The sequence below is a fragment of the Arvicola amphibius genome, chromosome 4 (assembly GCF_903992535.2).
Source record: "Arvicola amphibius chromosome 4, mArvAmp1.2, whole genome shotgun sequence".
Lineage (NCBI taxonomy): Eukaryota > Metazoa > Chordata > Mammalia > Rodentia > Cricetidae > Arvicola > Arvicola amphibius.
Genome location: NC_052050.1, coordinates 126,426,337 through 126,442,112, shown reverse-complemented (window position 1 = coordinate 126,442,112; position 15,776 = coordinate 126,426,337). Strand labels below are relative to the sequence as shown.

Genomic DNA, 15,776 nt, shown 5'->3' with positions numbered 1-15,776 from the left:
ACACAGAGTCCAATTTAATCAAGTCTCACCAGAATCATTAAAGCAGTTTGTGTTAGCTGACGACTCTCTGAGCCGTCAGGTTATAGACCAGGAAGTAAAAGACTGGAAGTGGCCCTGTCACTGCTGGCAACCCTGGCTATCCCTGAGTTGAACCAACAACTTCATATCGTTTTGTTATGAAATTAGTACTGTAAGAAAAAAGAAACAATCAAACTGATACCAGGGAAGAAGTCACACGGGAGGGAGAAGAAGCATTCGAAGGTCAAATCAACCACATCAAAACAGACAGTTCCGACCGCAGAGACAACCCAGCCAGCCAGCACTTCTTCCCCTCTTCCCAGAAGTGAAAACGGGCCCAGTGGTTAAGACAAACAGCTCTGATGCATCTTTTAGAGTACGGAGCTGGAGTAGAGACAACGCTGACATCTTAATCAACAAGGGCGTCCGTCTCTCAGAGAGCTCGCAGAAAGCAAGTTTTCACTTGTGGCAGAGACCAAATGACCTCATTCAAGAAAATATCAATTCTGAAGGTATTATGGAGGATACAGCGGTGCATATAAAACTGTTCACTGAATAAATTAGGGCTCCAATGAGAAAGATGATAGTGGAGAGGCCCCAGATGGACACTCGGGTTATCTCAATAGATGAAATCAGACATTAGAAAACCAGACTGGTTTCCAGAAAATGGATGACGCCCAATGCGCTCGGAAGGGGGCTTTCCTCCACTCCCCCGGGAACCAGTATCCCCCAGGCACATCCAACTTTTTATCAACTTAGCACTATTGAGACTGTAGAGTAGCATGCTTCTCTCATGTTGGACACTTCATGGAAGGGTTTTCAGCCTGTCTGACTTTCCACTGCCCAGAAGGCTTAGAAAAATCTCCCCCCAAACAACTCCGTACCCAACAGCCCCATGACAACCCATCCTGCACCATGAACGGAGCCATCACTGGGAAGAGATGGGATTAGTTTTTGTACCCAGTAGGCATTCCTGTTTCCCAGAGGAAATGAGCAGAGGCTAGGAGGTGACTCATGAAGAAAGCATTAGCCTCTGTCACTCTGCCATTAGTGTCAGCCCAAAGGCTCCAGGACCAGCGGTGATGGTTTAGGACCCTTTGTGTGGTCTTTACTCTGTGACCACCATAGTTTTAACCCACCCAAGAGTCTCGGCAACTCCAGGAGGGATGAGTTATTCTCATTTTCACTTTACAGCTGGGGAAACGGAGGCATAGGAGATCTCTGTAAGGTCCTATGATGCCATAGATTGCACAGAATACAGTGGGAGCCAGAGTAGACACAATGTTTTGTTTTGTTTTGTTTTGTTTTTTTGCGGGGGTGGGCAGGGGTTGAAACTCTTTGCTAACTTGGGAGGTGGCCCTCTTTAAGAAGAACAACATGAAGGCAGATGAAGTTCTGGGCACAAGCCAAGAATTATATGGAACAAGAAAAATCACCACGACGGCGAAAGCTTTTCAGTTGATGAATAGCACAAATACCAGAGAAGGCAATGTTTATTAACAGCCACTTTCTCTATTATTATGGGATGACATGCACCTTGCCTCCTTAAGATAACAGCAATTTTGCAACATTTCTATACAGTTGAGGGAGATGATTTCATCTCCACTCAATGTAAGGTATAACATGATTTTCATTATTGATTAGAAAAGTTTCACGTGGCTTCAAAATTGATTATTGTTCAATAACAATAATTCAAAATTGTTATCGGTAGTATCATGTAAATTGTTAGCACTATGTGCAGATTTCTGGACTTCCCATTGTGTAGCAGGTTGGGCTGCTATCATGTGAACTGATGACGTCTGCTTCATGCCTTCCTCGAAGACAGTTTTTAACCTTTTTTGTTATCTTTGCGGATGTCAGTAAGCCATATCACATAAACAGGAAACCGTTTTCAAATGGGCTCATATGATTGCATGACACGCTGGACTTCCTAGCACGTGTGACTTCACCACTGATGGACTCATTGTTGAAAACAAATTTCCTGGAAAACTCCTCAAAAAAGAATGACTTATCTAAAAATGTTATAACACATGTGAAATTATACAAGTTATATTATCCAACATGTCTTTTTTTTTTTTTTTAAAAAGACAGGGTTTCTCTGTGTATCCCTACCTGTCATTATATAGACCAGGCTGGCCTTGAACTTAGAGATCTGCCTGCCTCTGCCTTCTGCGTCCTAGGATTAAAGGTGTGCACCACCACATCCGGGTAGATAGATAATATATTCTAATCAGAGAAAATTACTTAAAGAGATTTCTATCTGTAAGATGATAAGAATTTTATTTGCATATATGCCAAGCCTTATATATATAAATATTATATATTTGTCTGTGGCAGGCTCCTCGGGACACGGCACATCTCCATATACTCTCTGACCATGACAGTATATGGCTCTAAGTAAGTCAGCGGACAAGACGGCAAAGATATTTCTGAACTTTTAGAATATTTTCAGTAATGACCACAGACAGAAATATGATTTCACACTCCATAAACGTACCTCGTCCCATCTAAACTCAATGTATCTCCTAGTTCACTTTTTCCTTAGTGGAACTGTCAAAGTGTCTATTGCTGTTCTAGGGCTGCCATGCACAAAGAGACTTGTGCTGCAAAGGAACCCAAGAGGGACAGAGGTCTTGAGTAATTTGTAAACATTATAGCAACACATGGCTGTGTGAAGTCATGGTGTCTTTGCGGGAACTTATAAGTGGTCAGTATGAGTGATAGACCCTGGAACTTAAGCTCTGGTAGCTTTCCAGTAAAGCTGGCATGGTCCAGGACTCAGTTGGCCTGGCATGGTCCTTCTCTCACCTGCTACTCCCCACCGACAGACAGGAAATTGCTTCCAGGGCAGCGCAATACAGTCATGTACTAGTTGCTCAGCCCACTTGTTTTGGGGGTGGGGACAGGATGATTATAAATAGCGTTTGAAGAAAAGAATACTTTAAAAAATCCCACCCAGTCTTACTAGATTAATTCCAAAGTTGGGAAAACATTACAGACAAGAAATTGGAGCCACAAAACTACTAAATTCGTAAAGTAAACAAAGCGCTAATCAGTTCTTATTTTCCCAAACTGTCACTTAGTCTTTCATTTGACCAAAAATTATTGCTCTTACACTATTGTCAGAGGTAAGAATTGAAACAGCAACCTAGGCTGGCCACTCTGGCAAAGGTTTTGACCCTTTTTTCCCCACACTGTGCAGCAGGTAACTCCCCCAGCTGTTACACTGCAATTTTCTGCTCCTCGTCTTCAGCATCCCAAAGCCAAGTGCAACCTCCCTGTTTAATGGAAGTGTGCAGAGTATAGTGTGTCTGAGTTGTGTCTGGGCAGACAACCAGCATGCCTTTGTGATCATTAACAATCTTGTTTCCCATCATACTGAGGAATTAGAATAAAATCAAATAGCCAGTCTTCTGTAGCTTTAAGGAATTAGTGTTTCCCCTAGGTCAAATTTCCATTTGAATTGCCACAAAGTACATGAAAAATCAATGCAGTTCAATAGACAGCTCTGTATGGAGACATTACTAGAAGAAAAATATCACACTACACACCCTACCTTTGTTTTTATATCACGATTTTCAAAAACAACTATCTCCCAGTCCCCTGACATACAGGCCCTTGTTAAACAATATCTACTCTGACATAAGGTTCTGTCTTATAACAAGATGGGAATTCTATGAACTCTTTAAGAAAATGCCTTTCGCATTCTTTTTTAAGACAGTGTCCTGCTATGTATCTGGGATGGGTTTGAAATTGTAATCCTCCTGTATCTACCTCCTGAGTGCTGGGATTGGAGGCCTGTACCAGACCATACTGATTTCACATTTGGTTTGTTTTTTAAATGTCAACACCTAAACCATGGTCTGGGTTGCAGTTTGGCTCACTCACACTTATTAAGGAAGCTAAAACTCAAAACTACCGAACTCTCGTTTAGAGGCACCTGAGTACGCGCTATAATCCACAGAACAGCATTTCATTTCATTCCAACAATTCTTTGATGCATGGGATATTCACACTCTGTGTAAGAGAAAACATATGTAGAGAGTATAAGTGAACTGTTCAAGGTCACTTAGTTGTTCAGCAAGGACACAAGTCCTCTGGCTCCCAGGAATCTGAAAACTGTACTTCAAAACCTTACAGAAATATCAGTTATTATAATCACCTGCCATTAGAAAGACTCCACCCAATGCTAAGGACAGTTAAGACACAAGCCGTGCTGAACCACAGACATGACTTAGAGGCCTGTATATTATAAAAACGCTAGTGAGCCCTTTAAACGGAACAGTACTCGGTACGTATCACAGAGAAATCACACAGCGATGCTCAGTGGATAAAGAAACAAATTCCCAAGTAAAAAGTGATGGGGGTGTGTAGTACCTACAAAGCAGATCTCAGGACCTCTTAACAAGTGGACATGACTCCTTCCTACAGAAAATGAAAAAGAAGGAAACTGAGGCAGCAAGAGAACCCTATACTTATGTCTCCTACCTTCGCATACTCAGCAGAGACCATTCTAGACTACAAACGACCCCGAGGGTCCTTCAGATAGGGCAAGGATCCAAGAGACTTAATCCTATGGGACGACGGATGGAACAGAACAAAGCCAAGAACCAGCCCCCTTCTAGAATGAATCCCGAAGCTTTTCCACGAAAGTGGAGACAAAAATTCCCCAACCCCCACACCTACAGAATTCTGGGATTGTTGAGGTTTACTGAAACGGAGATTTAACTATTTCAGAGGAGGCTTATTCTAAGATTTAAGTATGTTCTCCAACCTGTGACTTTTCACTGTTACTGATGTAAGTCAATTTTTTCCCTTTCTGGTTCCCTGGAGAAATGGAAACTATCGATCAGCTCGAGAAGACAGCTACCTACAGAGCTTGCTGAGAGCTTTCTTGTCCTCTGTGACAACTCTCCAGGGCCGAGAACAATCAAATGTTATCCAACACCCTCGCGGCCTCTTCAGGACTCAATCTCATCTCTTGTTTCCGTGCACTCAAATAGATAGAAAATGGATAACGCAGGGAAAAATCTTTTCAATAAAAGCTGAAAAAGAAAGGCCCTTGTGGAAGTTATAGATTAATGGATACTCAAAATGAGGCGCTGAGGGGTTCTCACAGCCCGGGACTTTCCACTGGTTGTGCGTTCTGCTTGTAAATAACATCTAGCACATGCAGATGTGGATGCAGGATTTCTGGTTCTGTGACCTGTTAAGTTGAGGTACAGGCCAGCCACATACAGCTGTCTTTTCTTTTGCCAGGAGAGTGAACTGAACCAGCCGAGTTGCCTTCCTGTGTTTATAGGCTCCGAATCCAGTTAAACACTGTGATAGGAACTCACTCAATTTGGTCATAACTCGTCAGTATGTTATTTGAACTATCAGAGAGCAGTTCTGAACCTGATTCGCCCCAATTCTCACAGTACAGAATTGCTTAGCCTTCTTAAATATACTGATAGTCACATGACACTCAAATGATGGCAACCATCATTTGCAAGACATTCAATTACATTCTGCAGATTTTTGACTGGCTTCAGGGGTCCTCTACAATATCCTTGCATGCTTCCTAGCTCATGAAAAACAAACACGGGCACATGTGTAGGATAATCCTTTCATCTAGGGATGAGCCACAGTCCAAAAGGAAGCTATTGCAACCACACAGCTACATTAGTGCTATGTGCCACTACTCTCAAATGACGCTAATGACAAGCACTGCTGCCCACATGAGGTGGCTCTTTCAGTAAAATGCCTCTTGCCTCTTCATTCATAAAAGGACCCAATCATCCCAAGTGCCTTCCGTGGAGGCAGAGAAAGATGTCTCTTTTAATCACCACGTTGCTGCAAACCAGTCTCCCATTGCTTTATTTTCCGTCTGCATGCACCACCAGGCAAAGTGCAACCCAAGAAAGCAGGACTTGGCACAAGTCCTGGAGAGGAACGTGCCTAATTTACCGGACTTGTGATTTGTAACAAGAGGAAACTATGAGCAGGCTAATAAAAGTACCAGGATGGAAGCCTGTGAGGTCAGAGCCAGTGTCCAGTGGGTATGCTGGATCCCTAATGATTTTGCTATCAACATGCCCATGGTTTTATGAAAGCATGAACTGGGTTTATGAAGATAGTAAGATGTCTAATGAATATTCTTTTGTTTTCTATTGAGAACCTGTGTAGGCTTCGAACTGTTTCATTTCTCCCCCACTTCTCTTTCAATTAACCTCCCTGTCTGAAGTCTACGAGCCAATACATACTATGGAGAAAGGAGAAGAAAATCTCGTTGATTTATGAGCAGTCTCTCCGAAGATGACAGTTTCTTTTTAGCCAGATATATGTTTGAATAGAGAGGAACTGCACAGACTAGTAACTGTCCCAAATGAGAAAACGCTACACCGTTTCCTGGTTGCTTCACCAGCAGCTCACGAATGGCCCCTGGGCTACACTGTGGCACAGACACAGGTAGCAAGAAGACAGAAGGGCAACCGCATCTTTGTGCTACAAAACTGAACTCATTCTAATGGCACAAAATAGCAGAGTAGAATTTAAAAGTGTCTCTACACTTTTCTTTTTGGTGGCGCTGATAATCGAACCCAGGGCTTTGTGTATGCTGGCCAGACATTTTACCACTGAGCTACAGCCTCAGCTCTAAAGGGGCTCTACATCTTTTAAAAGATTCACGTCCAAGCAGGTCCTTTATTTCCTGTACTGGAGTAGAAAGCAACACAATTAATAAAAGCAATAGAAAATGGAATTGTCAACCAGCAATGATACAAGAAACATCCATCTGCAATAAAAAGATCCAGGACTAACAAAAAATCTTCCTTGTTTCCAAAAAAGTAGAGCATTGTTTAAGAAGAACTTATTCATAGGAAACTGTTAACTATATAAACCTGCCAACGCCAGTAAAGACAGAGCCACAGAAGAACTTGTTGAGTAGCTATCAGGTGGTAGTCATATGTGCCTATTAGAAGCTTTCTGATATGTTTCTGTTTTTTTAAAGCTATGCATATCCATTTGTTGTCCTTCTGAGGATACATATTAGATATATAGTCCTTTTGCTCCTAGCTAGAATTAATTTGTGTGATGCAAAAAGCATATTTTTGTAGTCCTGCCTTTAGTATATGAGCACTCCGAGATTCAGGGGTGGAGCTGTTTGAACATAGGGGTACTGTATGGTTATCAGAGTGTCCAAAGAGAGATACAGAGATCCTGCTTGTCAACTGTTTTCTGTCTTAATGTGGTAACATGAGCTTCATGTGGTCCCTGTCCTAGAAGCCTCTCAGAGATCAGAAGGGAGAGCCACGTCACAGCTGGGATGAACACTGAGCAAGGGCTGTGAACATGTATGTCTGTGGGTGACTTGGGCATACTGAATCTTTCCCCACATCAGGTCGTGACTTCACCATCAAGAGATCACCCTAAGGGTATTGCACAGATGCTGCTGCTGACTGGACCTTTAGGAACTGGTGGGGCTGGGGACCTGTGTGACATCTGAAAATCTGTACACTCCCTACACTGTTACATGTCCTGTGCCCACAAGGAGCCCTTGGGAGGAATTCTGCACACACATTAATGCATCTTGACCTGGAGAAAGATTAGCACTCCATGTGACTCCAGACCCTGGTGCATCCCTCTTTCTGATCTCTGTAAACTACAGTCACGACTCCAGTCACCTCTGAGTCCTAGAGTCATCACAGAAGGTTACCAAACACCGAGGACTGTGGTGGGACCCTTGAAACAGAGTTCAGGGTGGCCGACAACATTGCAAAGAACCGTCTATAGGGTTGGTAAAGACAAAAACCTGTGCTAACTTAAAAAAAGAGATTGGATTTTAATTGTGGGGTGGGGTGGGGGTAAGTATGTGCACAGGACTGCAGAACTGTGACACTCTTATAACACGTGTGATCTCAAGTTTCCCATGATGAAATTTCTTGCTACCCAATTCCTGTAAGCAGAAAAAAGAAGTACATCATACAGATACACTGGAAGAATACATGGTTTCAATTACTGATAAGCCCCCAAAGAGTTTCATCAAATTTTACCCTATGACGGTAAAGTATTTCAGAAAACATGGTGCCTTACCTTCTGAAATGGTCAGCCTGCCAATTACAATCAATGATGGATACTTCTAATGAGGTGAGGGATTTATGACTTCCTCTACCTTTCTAACGCACTTGGTTAGCTGGACATTTTAATTCTGTAGCTTGAATGGGAAGGGAATACTGAGCATGCAGAAAAGGCAGTATCTTATCTGCTCTAGACACTTTTGAATTCGCATTATATGTTGGTGAGGTACAACCCTAGCCTACCATTTTTTTTTTTTTTAAAAAAACTGTTTTTGGTCTGAAAGATCTGGTTGCTATTTTATTCAGCTTACGGGTATTGGTGAACATCACCGTGTTTGCAGAAGTGTCAGGCCTACAAAGAACAGCTACACCTGGGCTTATTCTAGTTTACTTCCAGCGAAGTCGCAACAGAAATGCAAAAAAAAAAAAAAAAAACCTCTTTAGTAGAAACTCACAGTACTAAAAGACTAAGAAGAGCGATTCTGTAGATCAACAAAGCCCATGTAGTTGGGAAAATTTAAAAACAAAACTGTAAAGTAGAAAGTATGCTTGCTAATAAGAGGTGCAATATCAGTAGAGAACACTAGCAGCCGGCACTTAAGATGAAGCCACGCCACGGTGGTCGGTTGAGAGCTCTGTGGGTGCTGAGCATATGTGGCTCACAGCTGACCTAAGTGGACGGCTTATAAACAGAGCACTGAAATGTCTTTCTGTGACTCCATTTTCTTGGTGGTCATTACACTAAGCAACACGTTCCAATTCTTAACATCTCACAGTCAGGTAGGTTTCTCTAACAGGAAATAAATTATTGTAAAAACAAAGACAGTAATTAAAAACGAAACTCTTCTTCATATGTAAGAAAATTAAAAAAATGAATGTGAAGAGGTGATCTTCTAAGTTAAAAGACAGCTAAGAATTCGATCTCTTTCACAGTAGATGGAGGACAGAGAGAAGCAGGGCAAGGGTTGGGGCAGAGCTCGGTGGTCGACTGCTAGTCTATCAGGTAGATGGGCTTGGTCCCAGCGCAGACAGAACCGCACTAGATAAAGCACTAGAAGTCTGGTGGGCCTACCAATCGTGCAGTGCTCCCCGTTCCATCCTTGGCTGCATTCACACTTGCCGTCCTTGCAGGTCCCGTGCTCGGCACAACGCGGGTGGCAAGCTCTCTGATTGCACGCCGGGCCGGTCCAGCCTTCCTCACACCGACAGGTGCCTCCCATGCAAACACCATGTGGGCCGCAGTCCACGGAACATATTTCTGTATTGCCAGAAAGAGGAATCCAGGCAAGAGAAAAGAATGGGAGGGGGGTGAGAAGGAGGATTATTAAGGCCTCTTGCATTTGTCAAAGTGAAAAGCAAAGTCCCCGTACACCGCAAGTACTGCGCACCAGGTTAATTTCGGCCTTGCCAAGTAGCAACTGTGGGTGGTAGAATTTTACATTCTTTCATATTCTTTAATTTTATATGTGGCTAGGTGGGTACATAAAACACGCACAATAAATGCTTGGGAAAATTTCTTTATATATAAAGAGATGTTATGCATGAAATACTACGTATATGGAATAATCATATATAAATATATAGAGTACTCGTTGGTAACCAAGAAAGAAACATGGACCCCAAAATGAAGAGATATTTGAGTAGCTAAGTGTGTCAAATATTTAACAGAAGTTGCATTATATACAGTTACTGAGAAATGAAATGGGCTGATTGCTAAAGTCATGGCTTAAATTTTTTAAATATTCAGAAACTTTAAAGGCAGCTTTATTATAGAAGTACATTAGCTTGCTCACACACGCAGGCATGCTGGCTAAATAAAGGGAAATGTTGTTTTTCCTATTTAGTAAATTTGCACTCTTGACAGCTACAAATTGCTTAGCCCACATAATAGAAAACCAGTTTAATAATATATATACACATCGACTCTGTCATTTGAAAAACAAAGATTTTCATCTGCTGGGATTTTTGAAAGGCGCACAATGACCAAATGCCTTCAAATTGTGTAACACTGGATTAAGCCTTTAAAAAGAATTCAGACGTCTGAAGTAATTTTTTTTTTTTTATATATAAAGCTTTCTTAAGAGCTTTATTTAACTAGGTCTAACTGGGAAAGAGGGAGGACGAGAGGGAGAGGGAACTTTGAAGGACATTTGAGTTGTTATTTTTTATGTATAAAGTTAACTGTGGATTTTATTCTCAGATTGCCAAGCTACTGTTGCAGTCTGAGTTTTCATTCCAAAACCATTTCTAACAAATAAAAGAGGCGATGGTTGCCTTTCTTCTTTACAATAAAAGAAGTAAGCATTTCTATTGCCACACACTCCGATTTCCACACTCAGTCCCCAAATGATACTTCTTGGGCACCACCCTTATCCAGATCCTTATCTACTTTCGACACCCCAGTAAGGCACTGTAAGAACGGTAACATGGTCACATTTCTTACAAACAACACTCAGGGCATTAACTGGGAGAGAGTTGTGTCTCTGGTTTGTTTTTCCATCCTTGGGTTTTCTATAGCCTTTGAATTAAATTTTTGATTAAGAGGAGAAGATGGTATGATTAATTCCAGAGCAACACAACCTGAAAGCAGCATCCGAACAGGGGTGTCTTTTGGAGGTCCCCCTTTCATTCAATGGAATCAATTTTTCATTAGGGTGAAGCTGTTTATCAGCATTCAACACGCTGGCTTTGAGCAAGGTGCGTCAATCTTTGTAATGAACTTATTAATTAGAGTTAATTTAATTGAAGTGGAATTGAAGGGCTAATTAATGGACACACCGCTGACGGAGATAGAGGGAACCTGCTGCCTCCAAACCTATAAGCTTTCTCACACACAAATAATTCATTTCTCTTTTAATAGCTTTACCCAACGCTCTGCTTATAAATTTGACACTCTTATTGAATCTAGATATTCGAAGGTCATTTTCACAATAGCAAAGGAGGTGGCTGGCAGCGTTTCCCTTTAGGATTCATTTGGTTAAAAACGTTAGCTTTATGGTAAATGTTCAGCCACATATGTAAGTGAACAATAATATTGGGATAAGCTGTCAGTCAGATGAACTGGGTGGACATCAGAGAAGGCGCACTTACAGGCCGAGCATGAACACTTTAAGATCATTGCTATTTATCTCAAGTTTTCGGTCATTTTACAGCTGATAACTGAGTTTCGTATTTTTCTATAATATTTAATCTTATTCTCCAAAAGAAGAACACTTGACTTCTCATTGCACTTCTGCTTTGAATGGAGGGTATATAGATGAACAGAGCATAGATCTCCACCGCCTTTCTATTTGTATTTAGATGATCAAGAGCTTTTTTAAAATGTAGATAGAATCTTTCATTTTGATTATCAACTATTAAGTAATTATGTCAGTGTGGGTAATATCAAATCTAAACACACAAGATGATACAGGAGATGGATAGCCACTTTCATCTTTCAACTAACATTTATTGTTTGCTATTCATGGCAAAATGATTTTATGAGGATGGATGCCATTTTTAGCCATTCAGTGTGTAAGATTCTCATGGAACCAAACCAGTGGGCACTCCATCTGTTCCTCTGCGGCTTGGACCAGACTGTGAAGCAAACTGGAAATGATGTCATTCCAGCGTGGGTTACTTTACAGGAAGTATTATTAGACCTGCCCTCCTGAGAGAGAGACTTACGCATCCCTATACAACTGAACTGGATTTTCTTTGTGAAATGCATTTTTTTTGTTTTTTGTTTTTTTTTTTTTTTGTATACGGGAACTAGAAGTGTAACTAAGTAACAATTCAGAAATACATGAATACTTATTTTGATTCTTATAATTAAAATATGTATTTCTTAAGAAATCTGGCCAAACCAAATGAATATGAACAGTGTTCTGCACTGTCGCTTGGCTTGATAAACATCAGTTGGCAAAGATTTTCTAAAACTCTTTAGGCCCTTATACAATCCAGACTCCATTTTATGATTTGCTTATTTACCTAAACATGTCATTTATTTTGGCAGTCATGAATTTTCTAACCAAAAATTTGGGCTATTATTTCAACAAAACAGGCATACACATACAATAAATTCTGTCTGCTTTGAGAGGTCTGTGCCAATGATGGAGGGTTAATCAGAGGGATGGAGGGAAGAGAGAGGGAAGGAGGGAGGGAGGGAAGTGAGACTGAGAGATAGGAAATGAGAAAATACAGTCTTGGGTTAAAAAGGAACTCTGTGAATCTATTACAAATTAGCTACAGAAAATTTCCTCATTTCCAGGACTCTACTTGAATCAGGGATGAATCTGCCTGGTAGATTTTGAGTCCCAGGGGAGAAGAGATGCGACCCAAGTTTCTCAAAATGCCAGGAAAGCAGAACTGATAGTGTCCTCGTTTTCCCCCAACCCTGTCTTTAAAATTGACAATGATCTGTGGCTGGAGAGAGGACTGAGCAGTGCAGAGCACTGGCCTCTCTGGCAACCGTCCTGGGCCCTGTTCCCAGTATCCACATGTTAGCTCACAACTGTCTGGAAGTCCAGTTCCAGGAGACTCAGTGCCTTTTTCTGGGCTCTGTGGGCACTGGGCAAGCATGTGGTACTCACACATACACGCAGACAAAACACCCACACACATCAAAATAAATGAATAAATCTTTAGGGGAAAAAAATAAACCAACCATGTGAAGGATCTGCAGGGCAATATTTTGCTTCAGTTTATACTACTGGGACAGATTAATGAAGAACATAATTTCATTCCATGGCTCTGAGATTTGGGGAGCATGGAGATTACTTTTCAGTGGACGCTCCTCCGAATAGACAGGAACGGAAACAAGCTATAGTTCCACCTCTACAAACTCCTACTGTTCGCTAACGCCCCGCCCCCAGCACAGCATCAAGGCTACCACTGTGCCTGAGGCTCTAGTCTACGCCATTGCTCTCTTAGGGCGTCTGAACTTAACGACCAATGTTGTAATGGTACTATCATCCCCACTTTGTAAGTCAGCAAATGGAGGCACAGGGAAGCTATACACCTTGCCCTACCTAGAGAAGGCAATTGAGTGACTAGTCTAAAAGCAGAATCCAGTGCTAGGGATCAGACACAGTGGGAGAGCTTTTGCCCAAGAGTGCTTAAGGTTCCCGGGTGTCACACCCAGAGCTGGAATAAAAAAAGAAAACAAAAACAAAAACAAAAATTGATTGAACAGGAGCAGTTGGACTCCCATGTCCTTAAGTTGGTTTGAGAAGCAGGAGACAAGGGTGCAGGAGGAGCAGAGGGCACTGCCACCTCCAGGCTCTGCACAGAACACGCGCACTTACCCAGCGCCGCTGGCAAAAGAGCCTTTCTCCCTTCTCACCCTTCATTTTGCTCTTCCTCTTCTCTTTTTCTTCTCAAACATTTACTTCTGTTTGAGTTCCCTTCATTTTCTCCCCTTCCTACTAATTCCAACCTGCCTCTGCTGTAGCCTGCTTCTCTTTCTCCTGACACCATGGCCTCTTTTAGACAGGGGTGAAGGCCTCCAGCTTCCCCTGCTTTGAACTTTCCACGCTTCTCGCCAAACTTCCGTATCTTAGTTTTTCAGAAACTCTCGCCTATTGTCCATTTACAACATTGCTCCGATTATCTTTCCCATTTCTATTGATTCCAAACGACTTACTCTCCCATCGGGCCACACTTCAGTAAAGTCTTCTTGCTTGTCTTCTAAACTCAACTGGCATTACTTAGTGTCGGGCCTGAGACCACCCACATCTTAGCAAGCACACCATGGCCACCAGCAGATTTTGTTTAACGTAGCATTTCCAAGCTACAACCTTTATAACGGGGGCCCACCTAATGTCTACCTCAGTTATTCTTTCTTCCCATACTGTCTCAATGTTATTGTAATATTCTCACAGTTATAACTTTCTCACAGCTGTAACTTCCAAATCTCAGCTGCAGGAGTGGCAGAAGTAGTATTTGGATTTTATTATTAAAATATCACATTTTATGGTGTTATTTATTTGTATTTATTGCAGCAAGTTCGCTTTGTTTTTGTTTTATTTTTATTTAAATTTTTTTGGGGGGTAGAATCTTGATATAAAGTTCAGATTGGCTTTGAACCTTTGATTCTCCGCCCTCACCCTGTGGAGAGTAGAGGCATGTCCACTATGCTCAGTTTATAGCAACTTCTTTCTATACACCGAGTCATCCCCGCAGCCCCTCAGGGAGGATCATTCCGTGGTTTTACGATGAGCAAACTGAGACACACAGTAATTTTCTAATGACTAAAGATCCATGCAATAGACTTGGCGATGAACAGACGTAGCCGACTTCGCAGTCCAAGTCCATAGACATGTTCCAACAGTTTCCTTAGTCACAAACGGCTCCTTGCCTGCCCCTCCCCTGAGACTGCCATGTTTAAATGAAGGCAAAAAGTATTAATAGAAGTCCCTGAGAAAATTTTCAGGGTTCATCAAGATGGGATCACTCCTCTGAGTTTAGCAAATTATTCTATGTAACACTTGGTATGATATTATATTGGTGTCTAATTATTTCATGTGTGCTCATCTTAGCTCCCAATTAAAACTGCAATTTTCTAAGCTGAATGGCATCTTCTCACACTGTGTGACTAATGACTGGGAATATCATGGAATTAGTTCTGAAGTTGTAACCCACATTACAAAAAAAAAAAAAGAAAAAAGAAAAAAAAAGAAAAAAAGAAAAAAAGAAAAAAAAGAAAAAAAAAAAAAAATTAGATTTGAAAAAAAAATCAGCAAGTTCCATTTTGTACAATGTCCATTTCAGCAATGTCCGAATATGTGCAAATGTCTGTCTACTAGTGGATAATATTACTGTCATTCCCTTATAAGCATAATTTAAAATCCATGAACTAGTGCATATAATAGTTACACACACACTCTTTAGTGTGATCATGTTTAGCCTTCTGTTGCCAGATAAGTTTGATTGTTTGAAGCTGCAGATTATCCACGGCAAATAGCGCCTGCATTTCTGGGCTTGGTGGCACATATTCATAATCCCAGATGGAGACCGGGCCGTGAGCACAAGGTCACTTTCTCCTATGTAGTAAATCTGAGGCCAGCTCGGGCTACATGAGGCCCTGTTTCAACTACGTCAACCACCTACTCCTAAAGGGGCTTCCATCCTCAAGCTGGAGACAGACATACAGATCCTGGTGCAAATCAGTATTTCCACCCAGGGAGACTGAAGAAGATAGGGCTGTCCTATGCAGATAAAAGGCAATCCTCTCCAATACTAGAGAAGAGAGAATTTTTAAATTGTTTTTATTGAGCTGTATATTTTTCTCCGTTCTTCTCCCTTCCTCCCCCCTCCCCTTCTAGCCTCTCCCATGATCCCCATGCTCCCAATTTATTCAGTAAATCTTGTCTTTTTCTATTTCCCATGTAGTTTAGATCCATGTATGTCTCTCTTAGGGTCCTCACTGTTGTCTAGGTTCTCTGGGATTGTGAATTGTAGGCTGGTGTTTTGTTGCTTTATGTCTAAAAGCCACTTATGAGTGAGTACATATGATATTTGTCTTTCTGAGTCTAGGTTACCTCACTCAATATGATGTTTTCTGGATCCATCCATTTGCCCACAAATTCCAAGATGTCATTATTTTTTTCTGATGTGTAGTACCCCATTGTGTAAATGTACCACATTTTTCTTATTCATTGAGAAGAGAGAATTTTTCATAATAAATTACCTGAGCTTATCTCCTTCTATTTATTTATTTAT

At 41.4% G+C, this 15,776-nt stretch overlaps 1 protein-coding gene across 1 annotated transcript in view; it reads right to left on the bottom strand.

The window, feature by feature from the left end:
- LOC119811607 (teneurin-3) overlaps nucleotides 1-15,776 on the bottom strand; it is a 378,529-nt gene that overhangs the window by 97,198 nt on the left and 265,555 nt on the right. Inside the window, 1 exon segment of the mRNA XM_042054919.1 lies at nucleotides 9,148-9,333. Coding sequence (XP_041910853.1) covers nucleotides 9,148-9,333 — 186 coding nt within the window.